Source organism: Barbus barbus (genome assembly GCF_936440315.1).
Source record: "Barbus barbus genome assembly, chromosome: 26".
In the NCBI taxonomy this organism is placed as follows: domain Eukaryota; kingdom Metazoa; phylum Chordata; class Actinopteri; order Cypriniformes; family Cyprinidae; genus Barbus; species Barbus barbus.
In genome coordinates this window covers 3,709,866-3,731,761 of record NC_136754.1, presented here as the reverse complement: position 1 = coordinate 3,731,761, position 21,896 = coordinate 3,709,866, and the positions used below count along the sequence as shown (strand labels likewise).

The window sequence follows — 21,896 nt, the reverse complement described above, 5'->3', positions numbered from 1 at the left end:
ATGACAGAATCATGCCGATGAGTGATGCAGTGTCGTCTGAGGGCCCAAAGACCACAGGCATCCAACAAAGGTCTTCGGCCTTGTCCCTTACGCAGAGATTTCTCCAGTTTCTCTGAATCTTTTGATGATGTTATGCACTGTAGATGATGAGATTTGCAACGCCTTTTCAATTTGATGTTGTGGAACGTTGTTTTTAAAGTATTCCACTATCTTTTTACGTACTCTTTCACAGATTGGAGAGCCTCTGCCCATCTTTACTTCTGAGAGACTCTGCCTCTCTAAGACATCTCTTTTATAGCTAATCATGTTACAGACCTGATGTCAGTTAACTTAGTTATTGGCTAGATGTTCTCCCAGCTAAATCTTTTCAAAATGTCTTGCTTTTTCAGCCCTTTGTTGCCCCCGTGCCAACTTTTTTGAGACCTGTAACAGGCATCAAATTTGAAATGAGCTCATTTAGTGAATAAAAGTGTAACATTTCTCCATTTAAACATTTGTTATGTTCTCTATGTTCTATTGTGAATATAATATAGGCTCATGCGATTTGAAAGTCTTTTAGTTTTCATTTTATTCAACTGGAATTCGGGTTGTATAATTGTACAAATGTCCACCTTCAGCTTGTGGTTCACGTGTCTTTTGCTGTGAAATCTGTACTTATTTTTATAATAACTTTTATATTGTTAGTAATATTTCAAGATGAACACTTACTGGATTCAAGAAACTTAACATGCATGATTTTTAAGAAAAATTATGTTATAATATGGGTATCAAATATTAGCCATAAGGCTTTTGAGCAATGCTTATTTGTTAATCTTTTGATCATCGTGATGCATTGCATTACGTTTTGCCCCATAATAAAAACTAAAGAGCCTTGATCATAAAACTAAGCATTTAAATGTCATCTTACTAAAACCTTACTTATTAGGAGATAGGCTGATGACTGATATTTATATGTTAAGTGAAGTGACATACTGCCAAGTATGGTGACCCATACTCGGAATTCGTGCTCTGCATTTAACCCATCCAACGTGCACACACACAGCAGTGAACACACACACACACACACACACACACACACACACACACACACCCGGAGCAGTGGGCAGCCATTTATGCTGCGGCGCCCAGGGAGCAGTTGGAGGTTCGGTGCCTTGCTCAAGGGCACCTCAGTCGTGGTATTGAGGGTGGAGAGAGCGCTGGACATTCACTCCCCCCACCTACAATCCCTGCTGGCCCGAGACTCGAACCCGCAACCTTTGGATTACAAGTCCGACTCTCTAACCATTAGGCCTCTAAAATTCAATAAACTGTTCCAGTTCAAAGAGAAAAAAAATACACTTTTCAGACTATTATTTCATATGTCAGGCTTTACAGGGTTATCTATTATGGGATTTCCAGTGTGAATTTTTCTCATGTACCTTGTCCTTGTTGTCAGTGAGTCTCAGTCACCGCAGTCACCGCAGTCATCAGTCACCACTTACCCAAGATCACAATAATCTGTGTTCTAACCCTCTGCACCTGCCGATCTCCTATCAAGCCACCTATAAAGCCACGGTCCACTCACTCACAGATCGTCCGTTCTACAGTTCACTATTAGAACCAGGCCAGACCCTCTAACCTTACCTTGTGAATTTACTTACCTCAGATCTCCCGTTGATTCTCCACCGCTCCTGTTCTCCACCGCTCCCTGGATTCCTGCTTGTGATCTCCGTTCCTTCCCTTGCACCGGCAAGCCTACCAACCTGCACTCAGTCACCTTGAACTGCCCTCACGAAACTCCCCTGTTTCTCATCTGACCTTAGCAATAAAGTTCCCTGTTTGACCCTTCCTCTGTGTCTCCTAGCCTGTGTCCTGACACTTGTACTGAAGAACTGAAAAATAACTTGTACATTTTTAGTTTAATACTTTAACCAAGGGTTTGTTTAAACACCAACTATATCTTCAAAATAAACATACAGTACATTATTTCTGTAAGGAGTCCAACTATGCAGCTCCTGCGTTCATTGACCTTTTGTACCCGAAATAGATTTTATTGTATCATTTATTCACAGCCTCACATCTGTTTTTGTAACGTGTCAGTTGTAAATGCCATCCTATAAACATTTTATTATTCTTCACATCCATCCATCATGAATCATAAGTGTTCTTTTTTTATTCTCTCTCACTGTTTCTACAGATCAGACCTGTTGTAGCGACTGGATTCGCTCAGCCCTGCCCCCATCCCTTCACTAGTTTAGGGTCAGAATGTCATGGCTGTTGCCATTAGTTACCGAACACGCATGAGGGAACACAGTAAAGGATGAATGTAGAAAATCGAAAGAACTTATCAAGTAGGCAAAAATGTTGCAATAGACATCTTTTATATCGTTGTTATCGTTCATACGTGTGTAATCAGGAATAAAACTCTGTTATGTTATGGGTGGATTACTTTCTTCTGCAGCCGTGATGTTTATTGCATGAGAGAGAGAGAGAGAGAGAGAGAGAGAGAGAGAGATGAGCGGATGAGAGGAGAGATGAAAGATAGAGTATCGGGGGGCACAGCAGGCCAGTCTGTTGAACGAATAGAAATAAACAGATTGAATCAGAAAAGAGGCAAAAAGAAGAAAAGGAGAGAAGCAGATCCCCCAGGACCTCAAGCCTGGAGGTGGACACAAGAAGCGGACAGGAATGAAACGGTGATGGAGTGACGGATGGGGGGGGGGGGGGGGGGGGGGGGGTGCTAACAGGGAGCCGCTTTGAGCGCAGCAGTCTGTGTGCTCTCTGCTTGTTCCACTAACCTACTTACTGTAATCTTCTCTCTGTGTTTCATAAGAGCCCCTGCTAGAGAATTGCATCACCAAGCTTTTCCACACACAGTCGCTGCACTTCTCGTCATTGCCATTTAGGATTTTGAAAGGTGCACAGATCAAATGCACATGGAAGTACATAAAGATTTTTGTTTTTGGCTCCCAAATTGACTTATCATTTGGTGCCCAAGTGCTTGGATTACGTTGATGGAATGTGAAACACGTTTTGTTGGTTGTCTGAAATGGTACAATGTGATTAATATATCTCCTTTTCAACTATATAATAGATTGACCATTTTCATTTAAGAAGCTCTCCTAATATAGACTCATTTAAGGGTTGATGACTCCCTCAAAAATAAATAAATAATGAATAATTAGCCTATTCAAGCCTCCAGCAGGCCTCCAAGGATTATGTAACCATCTGCCATAACTATTATAGGACCAGCTCTTATTTATGCTTTATGACTGAGGGATTTCTTCTGCCTGGTTTGATTAATAAAAGGGTCATTTTGCAGAGCAATCCTTGAATGCCTCATTAATGGGTGTCTGATGGCGTGCGCATAAGAACTGGCATTGTTTTAAATTTTGCGACGCTACCAGAATACTTTTTGTGCGCAAAGAAAACAAAAATTATTTATTCAGCAATTCTTCTCCCCGAGTTCCCATCTTGCGCCATTTTGGAGAGTACCATGATGCATTTGTGTGCTCCCCGGAACTCTGGGAAAAGAATTATTGAATAAATTGTTATTTTTGTTTTCTTTGCGCACGAAAAGTGTTCTCGTAACTTCACAAAATTAAAGTTGAGTCACTGTTTTACCGATGTCCTTGCTACGTTTCTTGAGCTGGGAACGTTGTAGTTGCTTTGCTGTCTATGCAGGGTCAGAGAGCTCTCAGATTTCATCAAAAATATCTTCATTTGTGTTCTGAATACGAACGAAGGTCTTGCAGGTTTGGAACGACATGAAGGTGAGTAATTAATGACAGAATTTCATTTTTGGATGAACTAACCCTTTAGATGCATTTTATGATCGCAAACTGTCCTTGTATGACCACTTTTGATTTGAAAAAATCAAAAGTAGCTTAAAATGTGAGTTAAACGTAAATTTTATTTATTATTTACAGTGCAGTTGTTCTTTGTCCCCTAATATCTTATTTACTTTGAATTAATTCCGTTGATTTGACTGTGTTCCAATGAAAAGCATTCTGAATGATTGAATTGTAGTCCCACCTTAAGCGCTGACTGGATGCGCGTCCCCGTGAGCAGTGCGCGGCAGTGAGATCATGTGAGAGTCCACGCGTCTGAAAGTAGGTTAGCAGGGTAGAGTGAGAGGAGAGGGAGGACGACGACGGCGTTTCATACCGCGCCATAATACACGACGGAATAGACTTTTATTTTTGTGTACCCGAAGCGCAATAGAAGACCTTTAGAGACGCGAATTTACTTTGAGGATCTTTCTTCTATTTTATTTTCCTAATAATAATGCTCACAGTCGGAGCTGAAAAGTTTCATTCGGGTAGCTGTCTTATGTTAGCTACTTAGTCCGAACAATATTGCTCCGCACCCAGTGAACTTTGGAGAATCAAGAAACAGCGATCAAAATGAGAGGTAAGATGTTTGGAGCACTTTGCATGACATGTAACTATTACGGAGACGTTGCATGTTGCTTTTAACAAGCTCTTGTTAATAATAGTTTTGATACATTTAGCTGCGTGTATGTTTTCTCACAGCTTTCCTGTCACATTTGCAGCGCGGCCACTTGTTACTTTGTAACGCGTTTTAATGTTCCCTGGCGTTCCATTCTTTCTCAAATGTTACAGTGATTCATAGTAAGATGTTAAAATGTATCAAAATTCTGCAGTTCTGACATAAAAGCGGCAGGTAGTGATTTTGGCACGTTTGACGAGGTTTGTTTTATTACGTAACGAGAGTAAAAGTAGTGGTGTTTTTTTTTTCTGTATCAAGCAATAACATATTCCCTGGAAACACAAGTATTAATGTATTTGGTGGATTAAAATGTCTCCATGTGGTGACGCGGTACAGTCTCCTAAATCTAAATATTTCTCTAAACGCGGCTTGTTGTGAGTGAATTCCGCGTTCTGTGCGGTTGTGGTGATATTGTTGGAGATGGAGATTTGTCTCTGTGGCGTGTTGTTGTTTTCTGAGGGCAGCATGGCCGGCTGTGTGAGCAGCGCTCAAACCTGCTGTTCCACTGACCTAGTTATGTCACTGAGTATTACACAGCATTCACAATCACAGGAGGCAATGAAGGAGAGAGAGAGCGCGAGCGAGGGAGGCGCGTCGCTGGAGTCGTGCAGACCCATGCGGTCTGCTGGTGATGATTGACACCGCCATGCCTTCACCTTCCATCATGAACTTGAGTTTGAACTTGAACTTCGATATTGATGTTGACAATAAACGGCGTTTATTACAACAGTCTCACCTATTTATGTAACAAATACTTGCGTAACGGTGACTTACGATTATTTTTTTGTCGATAAACCTGAGTTTTAATTATGCAAAATATAAAAAAACCCGCATTGTTTTGTGAAATTTAATTGTTATATGTATATATATGTGTGTGTGTGTATTTGACACCAAAATATCACGTTATGAATTTAATTATATATAAACTTAATTAAAATTTCGTTGTTATATGGAAATATTTATTGTATTACATAATATTTTATAAAAAAAAAGTTTAAAAAAATCATTATAACTAGTGAGAGCCCCAAAACTCTGACTGAATATTTCTCAGCAGCAGATATTATGTATAATGGTGCTAAAATACATAATACATGGTTTTACCAAACAATTTCCACTGTGTACTTTCTTTCCTCACACAGAGTGAAATCATTTAAATTCTGGATCATTTAAAGTATTCATTTATTTATAATTAAATTTAATATGTAATTAAATGATCATAAGCACCACGACCGTAATTTACCTTGAAAATAACGGGTTTTCACATTAATGCCATGGTCAAAACCACTTTGTACTCCCTTTCTTCTCACAAAGTAAATAATAAGAATAATTCTGGTCCATAGTATGTATTCATTTATTAAATATATTATAAAATTAAAAGTTAACAAACACTATGACAGTAATTTACCATGACAATAACAAGTTTCTTTCTTATCACATAGTGAAAAAAATAATTTATTCATTTATTAAATATGTTATCAAATTAAATGAACAAATTCGGGTGCATAGTATTTATATAAAATTATATGTAGCACTATGACAATAATTTAAAATGACAATGAAAAGTTTCCACTTTAAAACTACGGTTATTGTTAATTCTGTAAAACCATAATAAATATGTGAATTCTATCAAATTCCCTCCCTCCCTATATTTTGGTCTCTGCTTGCAAAACAGAGAATTCTTTATCTTTGGCCTCTGGGCTTCTTATTACCCTTTACCTTGGTTTGAGCAAATATTAAGTCATAATCATTTTTCTTTTTAATTTAGCTGGTGATCCAGACTCTTTGTCTGTAAGCTCTAGGTGAGGATTTTGTCTCTCCCATTTTGTTTGCTGTCTGGACAAATGTTAAAGGCAGTTGCGGGCGTACGTGTCCGGACATACTGTCGTGAGGTGGGGCTGTGTTTAAATATACACAGCGTGGCTCATGTTCACAGGGCAGCTGAGGACAGGAAGGCTGTAGCGAGTGATAAATACTCTATTGAAAAACAGCAAATCTGCACTTTGTCAGGAATTTCTGTTCTTTCTTGTAAATCCTGGACATTTTGCGTGGTCTCTCTTGTGTCTCTTGTTCTCTGTCTTCTAATAATAAGCCTTCCTTTTTATTTAGTCAACACTAAAATGACGAAAATCACTTTACGGTAAAGAAAACACACACAGATGCATGCATAAAAGCAGCTGTTTTCCCATTTAGAGCCATTAGATGATTGGATCTTATTTTATGTTTGGTTGGCATCAGTGCAATCTTTACAGTGAACATGGCATGGATGACCAGACAGCAGAAACCAGTAGTGACTTACCGACTGTCTTATCAGAAACTACAGCATAATTCTGTTCTATCTGCATGAAGCGTCAGGATTTCACTTTGCTTGGGTGAGATCCGGGGACTGTGTTATGTAAAATAGGCGAGGTGTTAAATCATTGTTCTTTACGCTGGCCTACATATGCCAACCTTGTGACCAGAAGCCCTTCTGCTCATCACTGTGACAAGACAGACGCATCATTGTGGGATAATTCATTTGCGATTAGAAAGACGACTACACCTCATTACACACACTTTAGTCAAAACTGAAAAATGATACATAATTGCCTACATTTAAATGATTGTTTGTACTTTCAAGCGTATGTTTTGTCATTGCATAGCTTTTAAATAGAAGTTTGAGGTTGTTCTTGTAATATTTGTTGGGTCAGTGGCTCCTTTAGCTTTATCCTGAATGCTTATCGGTTGTGCTCTTCTGCTTAATCTAATCTGCAGTCTTGTGTTATGTCACCAAGTTAGACATTACTGAGTAACACCGTGTTCTCTGATCAAAGCTGATTTTATTACGGCACCTGCACGCAAACACAGATAACAGCGGCTGCCACTCAAAGTAGATTTGAACCATTTTCCTGAATAGCCATGCTCGTAAATAATTCCATTCTTTGTCTGTCCTTATTTTTTTTTGTTTATTCTCCATTATATCACACAAATGGCATTTAGAACGTAAGAGAGTGTGGAAACTAAAAGATCATGGTCCCTCAGTGACGCTAATATGAAACACATGAGTACATTAGGTATTTTTAGGTCAGGATTCCTCATGAAATGAATTAGAAACGTTTTGAGAAACACTTTTTAATGTTTTTAAACAGCAAATCTAGCAGGTTTAAATAAAAAAGCCAATTTAAAAAAAGAAAAGAATGGCCTCTTAAATTTTTTTATTAAATTAATTTATAAAATTATTGTATAAGAATTAATATATGTATGTATGTATGTGTGTGTGTGTGTGTGTGTGTGTGTGTGTGTGTGTGTGTGTGTGTGTGTGTGTATATATATATATATATATATATATATATTACACACATTTATATATTAACACAATTATTATACAAGTTATTTTAAATAGGCATGTTTAAATAGAAAGGCCATTAAAAAGAAAAAAATATTTTAATTGAATTTATAAAATTCTAAATATATATTCAAAATATATATTTTATTTTAATTTTAGGTTTAAATAGAAAAGCTGTTAAAAAGAAAGAATTGCCCTTTTTTAATTGATAATTTGTATTAGACAGACAGATGGATAGATATAATTTAATTGTTAATTTAACTATATATTTCATAAGTTATTATAATTGTAATTGTTTAATAATATTAAATGCTATTGTGTGTGTGTGTGTGTGTGTGTGTGTGTGTGTATATCACACACACAGTATGTGCACATTGTGTTAATGCACTTTTTTGTCAACATTTTAGGTTAAACGTATTATTTAATATATAAAATAATGTCATAATATTCATATAACATTTTATTGATTAGTATTACCTAGACAAGAATGTATACAGTACATTTCTTTTGTCTTGCCCTTGTTCTTGCATGTCAAAATTCCCATCGAGACCAGTTCCACCTTAACAGAGAGAAGGGAAAGGCCTATTCGAATAACATGCACCCAGGATCCGCCCACAGCTGATCCCCTTTTCACTGAGAAAGTATGTCAGTAGGACAGCGAGTCCACATGGGCTTACAGCCAGGCCGAATAGAGCGACACTCAGAACCGGCCAATCACAGACACATCTGCCCAAACGTAAACCAATAGGCTGTCAGAAGTGGCAGGGAGGCGGAACATCTGCATTATTAGACTGAGCAGCCCTGAATGGCGTGTATGTGGAATGTTTGCAGACGAAGGTTATATAACTCTACACAGAGAGCGGGACGGGAGGGGCACCCAAGGGCTCACAGATTTTTCCATTGCATGCCACAGTGTATCTTGGTCATGGCTTTCAGCTGACAGAGCTAGGAAGACAAAATGGAGGATGTTTTTTTATACTTAGGATGTTTTTGGAAGCATAGTTTTTTCCATTCCACCACTATATGGCAAATATGAAATAAAGACAGTTATTGCATAATAAATGTAACTATCACAAAACTTGTTTATTTTTTCATTCTGTCTGTCTGGCTGTCTGTCTCATTTAGTTAATTTTTTTCATTTATTAATGCATTCACTTTTAATCAATAATTGAAAACTTTTTACATATGAAAACATTTATAGTTAAATATGAATATTAAAATATATTTTTCTTTTATTTATTAATGTACTCATTATTTTTGATTAGTTTTTCACAATAATAAATAATTGTTTGCATATAAATATGAAAGTATGTTTTATTGCATAATAATTGTTATCATAAAGCACTTTTTTCATTCATCCTTTCATTTATTAATGAATTTATTTTTTTTAGTTTTTGTCAATAATTTAATACTTATTTTCATACTGTTTACTGTTCATTAGGAAATATCAGTTTAATGTGTGTCTGTATATGGAATCCAGGCGTCTAGTTTCTAAAAGAGCCTACACTGTGTTCCACTGATCACATGAGTCGTATCAAGGCCTCTCATAAATCTGAGACATAATACACCCTTCAGTCAGAAAATCAATCCTCTGGCTATTTCTGTCCCTCATTCTATGCAGAGCGAGAGAGGTCTCTCTATCTGACTGTGATCTTCATTGGTAGATATTATTTATGGTACATGTCAAAACAATATTTGTGCATATGTGCTTTTCTTTGTGATTCATGGTATGTTTTTGCTTTTAATACTTACGATGTTTGTTTGTTTTTAATTCCAGCTCAAATTGAGATTATACCATGCAAGATCTGTGGCGATAAATCTTCTGGGATTCACTATGGTGTTATTACATGTGAAGGGTGCAAGGTAAGAATTCTGGTGTAACACCCTATTGATTTTTATATAATTTTTTTTTTTCTTACCCTAGATGTGCACTTCATTTCAACCCATGTAAGCAAAATGATCCTTTTGTGCTTTGTCCCTCCTTATCTTTTATCCCAATGTTTTTGTTCTGTTTTCTGGGTCAGTTTATATTACTTTATGTTCGTCATGGGGTGGCAGGGCACACCTATGAAAGCCGCACCTGATCTTAGCCATCCTGTACGCTGATATAACCATGTTTCTGTTTTGCAGGGTTTTTTCCGACGCAGCCAGCAGAACAATGCCATGTACTCGTGTTCGCGGCAGAGGAACTGCCTGATCGACCGAACCAACAGGAACCGCTGCCAACACTGTCGCCTGCAGAAGTGCCTGGCGCTCGGCATGAGCCGTGATGGTGAGCACAAGTCTAGCCCGCCAGAAAACTGAATTTTAGAAACTAGGACTCAAATAAAAGTTCTACACATGTGGAGAGGCAGGGTCAAAGGGCAGCTGAGAGAGACTGCATACCAACAGGATGATCATGATCTGAAAATGTGAAGAATTTGTGCATGATTTCATTTCAAATTCAAATACGTGTGTTATGTTTAGAACCATATGAGCCTGTTTATTTAAAGCAGTTTACATGGTCATAAGATTTATTTATGGATAGCCTTAAATCAGGACCTACTGGTCTATGTATCAGATGATAAATATAATGTTTCTTTTGCTTGGATGATTCACTGTAATAGAATTAGAAGTGTGAATTTAAGACCCTATATTTCAAAGATAAATTAAGAGCTAGTTATTTTTACCATTTAAAAAAAATACATGTACTGTGTAGTAATCTTAGATATTTATTCAAGAAATTATATTTTGCACAAAACGGGAAAAGCAGTTGGGGCTATATGATTTATTTTTTTAAGTGATTTGTTTTTTTTATAAATGAAATATAATTTTTAATGTATTAAAAAAATTATAGTCTTATAAACAGTCATTTATGCAGTAATAAATATTGCTACTATTTACTATTTTTACTGCTGTTTATTTAATCAAAAATGCAGTAAAATGTGTAATATTGCAAAATACTGCAAAAATGAATGCAATTTAAAATGACTGTTTTGAATTTTCATGTATTTTAAAATGTAATTTATTCCTGTGATGCAAAACTGAATTTTCAGCAGTCATTATTAATATGCTGATTTGCTGATCAAGAAATATTTCTTATTATTTTCAATTTTGAAAACAGTTGTGCTGCTTAACATTTTATGCATGCATTTTTTTCATGATTCTTTAATGAATAGAAATCAAAAAACAGCATGTATTTGAAATAGAAATAAATTTTTTATGAATGAGAATCATAAATGCCTTTGCTGCTACTTTTGATCAGTTTTGCATCCTTGTTAAATAAAAGAAAATAAAAAAATCTGAACTCAAACATCTGTAAATAAATGATATAAATGATACGTAACAATAAGTGAATATATAATACTTTTTCTTCCTGTAGCGGTGAAGTTTGGCCGAATGTCAAAGAAGCAGCGGGACAGCCTGTACGCGGAGGTGCAGCGGCACCAGCAGCTGTCTCAGGAGTGCCTGGCGGGTTTGGGTGGTGGTCTGGCACCACGTGACCGTGAAGAGACGGGTGAAGACAGCGCGCACAGCCGGCCGTACAGCAGCGGAGGCTCTAGCTCCACCCTCAGCGACCTGGAAGACATCGCCACGCTGCCTGACGGTTTGCTGTTCGACCTGCCGCTCACACCAGAGGAGGCGAGCGAGTACTGCACTCTGGAGATGCTCGGGGGCGGCGGCGGGTCCGGGAGTGCCGGAAGCGGAAGTTCGTCCAATCAGAGCTCTCCAGAGCCCAGCTCTGTAGATTTGACGGAAGCAGCGAGGGTGAAGCATGAGTATATCCTGCCTGAAAACAGTCGTCTTACGCACTCTCTCCTGGGATCTCTACCAGGCAGCTGTTCTCTTTACGACATAGGTGAGCTGTCATTAGAGTTTTACACACATACATGCTAAATTTTTATAAATAATTTATATAAAATCTATTTAATTATGCTCTGTATATGTCTAATAATTTGTTCATGTACATATGCAAAATAATTATATTTAGCTATTTTATATGGTTATTTTTATAGATTATATAATCTGTCTATATTTTTTTACCTATCTATAGGTGTTTGTTTAATTATAATTTGTTCATATAATTAGTCTGTTTATCTAAGGATTTATTTACATCTAAATAGACAAATTCTAAGGGAAGATGTTGAATTTCTGTTCAGAGCGAATCACTCAAAATGTCGTGAAGTCTCACCTGGAGACGTGTCAGTACAGCTCAGAGGAGCTGAAGAAACTTACCTGGAACGTCTACACACCTGAAGAAACCCGCAGCTTTCAGCTCAAGGTACAACATTATCATATTACATGACATATTAGACAAATACATTAATAGATGGTCAATCATGTGACTGTGCTTGCTGATTTGTCTCTTTGTCAACGGATGTATTACAATCTCTGTGCATTCAGTCTGCAGAGTGGATGTGGCAGCAGTGCGCCCTGCACATTACAAACGCCATCCAGTACGTCGTGGAGTTTGCCAAGCGCATCTCTGGATTCATGGACCTCTGCCAGAATGACCAGATCATCCTGCTCAAAGCAGGTCAGTGCTGCCTTGATCTCACACAGATTACAGATGAGTAATCCCAGATTATACAAGAGATTTCTCACTCGCATCACTTTATCCACTCACTGCCATGATGTGGCATTTCTGATGTGACCCTGGGCGCCCGTTCAATCTCTTTATTAGTTTAATCACATTTGGTAATGTTCTAGCACCATTCCAGAGCACACTTGGTTTCTTTAGTGTTGTCAGTTCAGATAATGGCAAATGCAAACACACCCACAAAATTAGTGTTGAGTGCAATTTGCACAGGGCAGTTTTCAGTCCTTTTACCATTGTTTCAGATTTGCGGGATATAAACTCTTGTGAGATGTAAACAGAGGAAAAAAGCTTGTTCTTATTTTTTTTTAAGGAAGAAGGGCTCTTAATTGCGAGGTATGAACTCAGAAATGTGAGAACAAGAAAAAAAATCAAGAACAAGCCTATTGCTGCTAAGGAATTGCAACTTCTCTCACAATTCTAAATTTTTTCTTAAAGTTCTGAGATTATATCTCACAATTCTGACTGCTTTATTCAAAATGTATGGGGGATCATCCAAGATCATCCTTGTTTCTGGTAAGGAATAGAAAAATATATATATATTTTTTAAATATAACAGTTTAAATACATGTTGTAAACTCAAATTAAGACTGTCTATTCAGAATTGTAAATTAACATCTTGCAATTCTGACTTTTTTCTCAGAATTGTGAGTGCGAAAAAGTAAGAATTGAGATACAAATTAATTTTTCTTATTTTTTTTCATTCCATTGCGGAAATAAGTTTCCATATACCAAAGACCTGAAATTCTTCTTTTTAAAATAACTGTCTGCTTGACTGCACTGTGTTAGGAAATATGCCTGGATAGAATGCATTTCTCCATTATTTTACCATCAATCAATGATTTTCTGATTCCAGAGTTAATAAAAATATACACAGACACAATACAACAACTTAATGCTCATGTAGAAGTGATATTTAAGCACATTTAGTGGCTTGTTCAACTGGATTGTGGGTGGTTACATAAATAAAATGCAGGTTTTGTTTTCAGAATAATGACGCGCAAAAGGGGCGCAACTGTTTTGTGAATCCGCCCCACTGGATTCAGTTCTGTTCATGTATTTCTGTGTTCAATCTTAAATTTGAAATTTGCACTAACGTTTGTCTCCTCTTGTGTTTATTTCTCCAACACTCTGTCTACTACTCTTTGTGCTTACTGTATGAAAAAAAACCTTCCCTAAACAATTTGATCTGAATGTCATTTAAAATGATCACAAACACAATGAATTTTATTTTTATGGTGTTTGATGTTCCCATATTTGGAGAAAAATTATTAAAAATTTTTTATTTTCTCTCTGTATTTTCACACGGTGGAGCATATTCCTGCTTTTCCTTCCCCCTCCCCTGCACACTTTTGTCTCTATCGTTCCTTGTCTGTCTTTATTTTTGTCTCTGTCCTCTGTCTTTTCTGCCCCCCCCCATCATGTTTTTTTGCCGCTCTCTTTCTCTATTACTGTTCCAGGATGCTTGGAAATCCTGCTGATCCGAATGTGCCGTGCTTACAACCCTACAAACAATACTATGTTTTTTGACGGAAAGTTTGCCAGTCCTCAGCTCTTCAAAGCTCTCGGTGAGTGCCTGAATATCTACAGAATTGGAGGCATTTAAGTATGCAAGTATTATATTGTATTATAACTGTGGTTGCAATTGCTCATGAAATAAAACAATGCATTTAATCTAATGTAATCTATTTGACATAGAATACCTATGGTTGACCTGCTATATTTGCTAAACTGTGCAATGTACAACACATTCATACTGTGTTCAGGCATCCCATTATTTAATGCACTCAGTTTTACTGAATTCAGAATAGGATGCTAACATGCAAATGCAAAATAACATTTTTGGCAGTATTGCTAGATACTCTTGCGAAACTAAACGTAAAGATTAAGTAGTGATTAAGTGTCAAATGGAATGAGGGCATGCGATAACAACGTAGCAGCAAACTGCTATTTGAAATTTATACAGTTCCATAATGTGAAACTATCTGGGGAAAAAAAAAAGAGTAGGCAGTATTCAGTACTCTAGTATTCCACTTTAAACACATCCTCTTTTACCTTATAATGCAAAACACCAGCAGCCTCTTAAGAGCAAGAGCAGAGGCATCATGAATCAATAAGACACAAGAGCTAATGGTTTTAACCCAGTTAGTGAATACAAGCGACGCTCGGGTGAGTAATAGCTCATCGAAGTTAAATGGAAGCATTGCGGAAAGCTCTCTTGGCACATAATATATCAAATAAAAACCTTTATTCTTGGAATAAGTTTGTAGAATGGTTTGTATATTGTACCACTTTATTTTATTAGGTTTTTTTTTCAAATTGAGTATGCTTAAAGCATGAAATCTTTACTATTTTCTGAATGCAAGAGCTTATTGTGAAAAATTAACCCATGCATGTTTAATTTGATAACTTGTTTAATGTTTAAAATATCATATCATAAAATATCATAACTGCATCTTCTGAAAATGACAGACGACTTTTGATGTTAGCAGGATTCTCCAGTCATTTAGTCTGCTTAAACACAACTGCTCCAAGCTGTCATCTGCCTTCATTTGTGACCCTGGGCCACAAAACCAGTCATAAGGGTCCATTTCTCTAAATTGAGATTTATATATCATCTGAAAGCTGAATAAATAAACCTTTCATTGATGTATGGTTTGTTAGGATAGGACAATATTTGGCCGAGATACAACTATTTGAAAATCTGAAGGTGCCTTTAAAGTTGTCCAAATGAAGTTCTTAGCAATGCATATTACTAATCAAAAATTAAGTTTTAATATATTTACAGTAGGAAATTTACTTAATATCCCAATGATTTTTGGCATAAAAGAAAAGTCAATCATTTTGACCCATACAATGTATTTTTGGCTTTTGCTACAAATATACCCCAACGACTTAAGACTGGTTTTAAAGTCCAGGGTCACATTTTTTAATGCAACACGCATCTCAATATCCTATCAACAGCCAATACATTGAATCAAGTGCCTGCCATTTTTCTTTTTTGATAATCCAAATGGAAGAAAAGATCTGTTAAACTTTAAATGCAGCCTTCCTTTTATGATAAAATGTACAATACAAACATAATCCAACTGTGATATTCATGATAAAGCAAAGCTTGTTGCTTAAATTTATTGCATAAATCTCTGTTATTCTCACAAATAACCTAAAGCTTTTTACCCAGAACATCTTATAATTTCCTTTAGAGTTATTGGAACCCAATAGATCCATTAAATCATTTCATGCTGAATGAAAAGAGATTGGTTCTGGGCAAATTATGGCCCTCAACGGAAATGTAATTTGTTTCTTCATCTTCAGCATGGTAACCAGCATGTGTACTGTGTGTTTGTGTTTGTAGGGTGTGATGACCTGGTGAACGCAATCTTTGAATTGGCTAAATGTCTGAGTCGTCTTCAACTGAGTGATGAGGAAATGGCTTTATTCAGCGCTGCGGTCCTGCTGGCTCCAGGTGAGACTCTCGCACGCATGTCTGCTGCCAATTTCCTGAAGCAAACGTTTATGTGCTCTTGGAAAAAGAAATATGTGCCGTGGTCAGACTTGCACACAAGAATAAAATGAGACACATTCTCACAGTTTGAAACCTCGGCTCTGTTTTGTTCAGACCGGTCGTGGTTGACAGAGTCTCAGCAGGTGCAGAAGCTCCAGGAGAAAGTTTACGTGGCTCTTCAGCATAGCCTGCACATGAACGGAGCCACTACTGAGAAACTGGATAAGGTGAGGAATCTATTTGACCGAATCTTTACAACAACTGGTTCTGCACAAACTTCTGACAGAGAAAACACAAAAAAGTGAAAAATATAATATGTATTACATTATGTATACATTTAAAAATCATAATTTACATATTTGAATGGCTAAGATGAGCAAGCTATGGTATATTTTAGGATTTTGAGTCAGCCACTGAATTTAATTTATTAACGTTCTTTCATCATTTAAGGGTCAAATGGATTTAACACAATTGAAAATAATTGAGTATCTATATATTATTCAATTCAAATTGTCACTACTGACGAAATATACATTACTTTTTTAAAGAAATTAATGCTTTTATTCAGCAAGGTTACAGTAAATTGATACAAAATGACAGAAACATGTTACAAAAAAGTTATATTAATCATTTGACCGCACTAATTAAAATAGAAAATATTAGAAAATAGAAACTATTTTTAAATTGCGATAATATTTCACAATATCAAAGTTTTACACTCTTTTTGATTTAAATAAATAAAGACTTAAAAAACCTTACTGACCCCAGACTTTTGAACAGTAGTATAACTTATGTTACAACATGCAAAAAATGTCACATGTTTGTGCACTAATGCAAAGGTCAGGCTTAGATTATCCAGTAGTTTGTTGTTCTGAAGTATCTGATCTATTGTGTTTGCAGATGGTGTCCAAACTACCACAGATGAAGTCCATCTGTAACCTGCATGTTGACAAGCTGGAGTTCTTCCGCCTGGTTCACCCGGAAACAGCCTACAGCTTCCCGCCTCTGTACAGGGAAGTGTTCGGAAGCGAGATCAACTTCCCTGACTCCACCAACAGTTAGAGAGTGGGAGAAAGAGGGAGATAGTGAGGGAGAGAATGAAATCACGAGTGAGTGTTACAGCAAGAGAGGCCATTATGTGTAAAAACAGCATTTCAAATGAATGCATTTTAAAAACCTCCAGGGAGAATCCTCAGTCTATTGCAGCATGTTAGCACACACACAATGCACTACAAACATAACACACAAACACACTTAACCTGCTGCAAACACGTTCATACACACAAACACAGGGGCCAAGATTCGACAACACACCAAACATACTCGTATAGGGATTATTCCTGGAGTTGTGCTCTCAAATCTGTTTTTATGATCTTTTATGTACAGATGTATGCTTGCAAAGGCCCTTTGTCCCAACTTGTCTAAGCATGGCACTGTTCCTTCTGCATCTGTACACAGAGATATTTAAAGGAGTTTTTTAAGAGGTTTTATCATTGTAATAATTTTACAGGATCAAACTCTCTTCCACATGAACATTCAGGAGAGCACAACACTTTTTAATGAAGCGAATACAACATACTAGATGGCGTCACCCATCCTTCGCCACTGAATCACTCAGCACTACTATCGCTTTTTTCCTCCCTCTCCCCTCCTTTTTTCACCCTTGGACGAATCATGAATGTATCCCAAAAGCACTTATTTTGATTTGAGACCGAATGTACACAATGCACTTTTGGTCTTGCGTTATGCTTTATGAGACTTTATGACAATCCACTTAAAAAAAACAACAACAACAACAAAAAACTGATGTGCCCAGATTGTTTGTTAAAAATGAAGGGACCAATGTTACCATTTCTACGTTAAAGGAACATTCCACATAAAATACAAGTCAAGCTCATTTCTAAGTTTAAAATAATAAAAATGGTTTCATTTAATCAAAATCATTTTAGAAAAAAATTATCATTTTGAATTATCTCCGTTTGTGAAAACAAAGACAAACTGTATAAGTATTGACAGAAATGCACTTATAGTGGAAGTCTATGTGGTAGACGTACAGTTCTAAAACAATTAGCCCTTACAATGCTTAACTGGATCTAAAAGTTTAACTTGTATTTAACCTTGAATATTCCTTTAAAGCTACTTAAACAAACCAGAAATCATAAGTGTGCTAAACTCATTTCTAATGTGCAATAGAAGTCAAGTTTTTTCACTACAAGTGTGCAGTCATGGCCAAACGTTTGTGAACTCCTTTTGTTACAATAACGCAACGACAACCACAAAATCCTCACTTTAACAGTTATTTACATGATCGCATACCTCATATTCAGCAGATTTAGTACAGTATTAGACTCTAAACAACGTCTGAGTGCAACAGTGCTTAACAGGACATTATTATATGCAAAAGAGATATTCAACAGAATACAGTCTTGTATATAAGGGGTTTGCAAACTTTGGCATGACTGTAAAGAATAGTGCATTAGTGCCTGTCCACTTTTTCAGCAGTGTTGGTTTCGGAAGTGTTTTTTCTATTCATTTTTTTCCCCATAGGGATTGAATTTTTTTAAAACAAACTTTTAGTTGAAGCAGAAATGTATTGAAAATTGGAGTACAAGATTGTGTACCAAATGGCTTTAGTGAGGGGAAAAAACTACAATCCCAAGCACTTAGAGTTAAAAATGATGGTGAAATATACTGTTCTTTAAGTTTTGGATTTAATCAAAAAGAAACGATATATTTTAAGTGTATTTCAAAATATGCATATATATACCAATATTTAAGTATTTTGACTGACTCGTGTCATTTGCGTTCCCTGCAAGCTGTTTTGCTGAGATTTGCCTTTGCGACTCTCTGATTGGTGAGATTGTCCTCACAGGATCATGGGTAATGTAGTTTTTCATGACAAATTCCACTGTTAAACATGATTATTGTAAACATAATGCGAAAAAAGATTGCTTTACCAAAGTACAAACCATCAGTTAACAACCTCAGAGCTGTTTGAACAGATGTTATTGTTAAAAAAAAAAATCAGTTTTTACTTCCCGAACCAGGCTGTTGCTCTCTAAAGGCAAATGCCACATTTGACACCGTTGTTCCATCCACACATGCTCTTGTTTGCTCAGGCACATTTTGACAGTGTTTGGTGCTGCACCTTATTTTTTTTGTTGTCATTTTAATGCAATGAGAAACCTCAGTCCCACATCCCCTTCCCTTGTAAATGCCACTTTAGAATTCAAAAAGTTCAATGTTCATTTAATTTATATGGACATTTCTAAAAGATTATTTTGAATAGGAATGTAAATAAATTAGTATATTTAGTTAAGAAAGAGAAAGACAGAAAGGTGGAGCAGGAAGAGAAATGTTTAAAAAACGAATGAGCCAGGACTTTCTTCAGCCGGCTTTTGAGTTCCTCCAGCATGCGCATGGGGATACCGGACCCAAAAGATGAACTGACATGGATTTTGTTCCGGAACTGCCTTCTAGGAGTGATCCAGACGGAACACTTAAAGGAGATGGACAGTTATTCCGAGCCAAGCTGGATGGCTTTTCCACATTGTTCTCGGGGACACACACAGAGCTGGGGCGATCCTGATGACCCCAGCCTCATGTTATAAGACCCTTCCTCCTATAGGATCACCTGTCTGGTGGGCTTCACATGCTAAAACATTGTTTTCATGAACCGGAAGAAAAGAATGTGAGAAACCGATTGAAAAGCTCAGTCCAGCAGGTTTCGGGTACAGATACGCCACATGCATTGTGGCCAGTGTAGTTTCTGTTGTATTATTTTGTAAATTGTTGATTGCATCTCCTTTTGTCCATTTCTGTGGCCCGGATCGCATCCTTCCATCCTATTTTTTCATACTCTTGCACCAAAACACAGGTTCGACAGAGCTCTCTGCTATTAAGGTTCACTGTATTGTTTATAGTACTATTATACTATATATATATATACTACACAACTGGTTAAAGCGATTCAGATGAATGAATGAACTTGTATTCTGTATGAGAGATCAAATGTGGTGGTATATCTCGATTTTTAATGAACAAGAGGAAATGTTTCTTTTTGTGTGCCCAACATTACAGCATCTCACATCAAGGAGTGTATCCTGTCCTTGTTTAAGAATGAGAAGTATGGGAGGTCTGTCTGTGTAATGTATTTTTAAACGTGTTGTTCTGACAATCCCCACCTCTAGGCCTTTGATGCATGCCTTCCTGTAAAGATGAAATTGTGTTTGTCTCCTTCAGTCACCCTGTAAAGCAGTTTCTGTGGTTTCATGTTGATTTCGTTTTTGTAGAAAAATGTTTCTGCTCTGTTTTACACAAAAGATGTATTCTCAGGGAGATGTCTGGTCTCTGTCTCACCAGTATCCTCTGCCGACTACACACACACACACACACTTTGCACCGAATAGGAGACCCGTATTCTTGATCACTGTGTCCTGTAGCTATATTTAAATATATATATTTTTTGTGAATGTCAATCACAAAGTGTCAAAGATCTTTCCTCCTCCTGCCAATGTACTATTACAGGTTCTTTTAGCCTGAATTACAAAACACAGAATATGACTACATGAAAGAAAATAAAATAAAAACTAAAGATGGATTTTATTCTTGAAACATAAATGTTGTCGCTTGTGATTTGTCTACTTGACTGAATTTTATTTCAGTTCAGTTGAATCTCATAACATATATATTTTTTTAATTGCATACATATGTATTGTTACGAGGTCTTTTTAAATATATTTTGATGAAATTATTATTTTATATCAATTATTGCTGTCTGACTGCTTTTTTTTTTTTGCTTTTTTTTATTGCAAATCAAAAGCATTGCAATACTTGAAAAATGACAAGGGGGATACGAACAACATCACATGTAGATATAAGGACAATATAAATCAGCATGGTATATCATCACAAAAAAAAAATAATAATTACAGATAACTTACAACAGAATCAAGAATGTTAAATGTTTTAGAAGCCTTTGAGTTCAAAGGTTTGGACACATTCTTAAAAGAAGTAAAAAGAGATATTACATCAGATTAAAACATTCTAAATAGGTTTACAATGAATAGTTCTGGCTTTATGAAGGTGAGATTTACCCAGAAGACAAAGCAATAATACAGTATGTTCAAGATTGCTGTCTTTAGAGTGAAAATCTGACAGGAAGATGATAGCTTCTGTAATTTCGATCGTTTTGTTACAACAGAAAGAAATTAACACGGTAACTTCTGACCAAAAAGATTTAGAGAATGAGCAATGACAAAACAGATAGATTCATCAGTATTACAAAATGAACACAATGAAGCTATATTCTCGAAAAACCTACTTAAGAATAAATTACAAGGGTAGTATCTGTGAACGATTTTAAAATGGAGTTCTTTAATTTTACTTGGAATAAAAAATCTGTGAGGAGAGGTCCATAAATTAGTCAAATAAGTGTCCGGATAACAGCTCCTCCATTTAGATTGTGCTTTAGAGGGGCATCCTGCAGTTGAAGATAGGGCATTTCTGATAAAGACGTTATTGCATTTTTTATCTAATACATAAACTCCATTAAATGCAAGTGTAGGAAAATGGTTGTTTACACAGCCATAAAATAAATGTGCTTTAAACAAAGTTTTTAAACTGACAGGGATACTTTTAATCACTTAGTGAGATTGTTGCACCTTTTAAAGACACAAAATCAGGAAAAGAAAGAATGTCTCCCTGAGCATTGAATAAATCAGAAACAAAAAAGTGATTTATTACCAGACAATATATTTTCATTGTTCCAAATAATACATGTGTGCAGGGAGAAATTATGTTTAAAAGCAATCTTCCAGGATTCTAGGGCTTGTTTATGAAAATTTGAGAGTTTAGTAGGTAATTTACTACACTTAAAGTTACAGGACAATAAAAATTTAAGGCCACCACAACATTTGAAGATTAGGTTAGGGATCCAAAACCAGGGTAACTCATCATGAGATAAACAATTCTTAATCCAGTTCATTTTGAAAGTCTGGTTT

The 21,896-nt window shown here is 36.3% G+C and overlaps 1 protein-coding gene across 1 annotated transcript; it reads left to right on the top strand.

Annotated features, from left to right (window-relative positions):
• Nucleotides 1-4,093: 4,093 nt before the first annotated feature.
• Nucleotides 4,094-20,505, top strand: rorcb (RAR-related orphan receptor C b). Its single transcript, XM_079379234.1, has 10 exons — nucleotides 4,094-4,392; nucleotides 9,591-9,676; nucleotides 9,944-10,085; nucleotides 11,175-11,651; nucleotides 11,953-12,074; nucleotides 12,197-12,329; nucleotides 13,850-13,957; nucleotides 15,745-15,855; nucleotides 16,009-16,121; nucleotides 16,795-20,505. Exons 1-10 carry the CDS (start codon nucleotides 4,386-4,388, stop codon nucleotides 16,954-16,956), a joined length of 1,461 nt encoding a protein of 486 aa, XP_079235360.1. The 5' UTR covers nucleotides 4,094-4,385; the 3' UTR covers nucleotides 16,957-20,505.
• Nucleotides 20,506-21,896: the final 1,391 nt, after the last annotated feature.

Excerpts from the sequence above, each read along its gene's own strand:
- rorcb (XM_079379234.1), top strand. Across the intron at positions 13,958-15,744 it reads TCAGCTCTTCAAAGCTCTCG|GGTGTGATGACCTGGTGAAC; the intron begins GTGAGTGCCTGA and ends TTGTGTTTGTAG. Across the intron at positions 16,122-16,794 it reads CTACTGAGAAACTGGATAAG|ATGGTGTCCAAACTACCACA; the intron begins GTGAGGAATCTA and ends TTGTGTTTGCAG.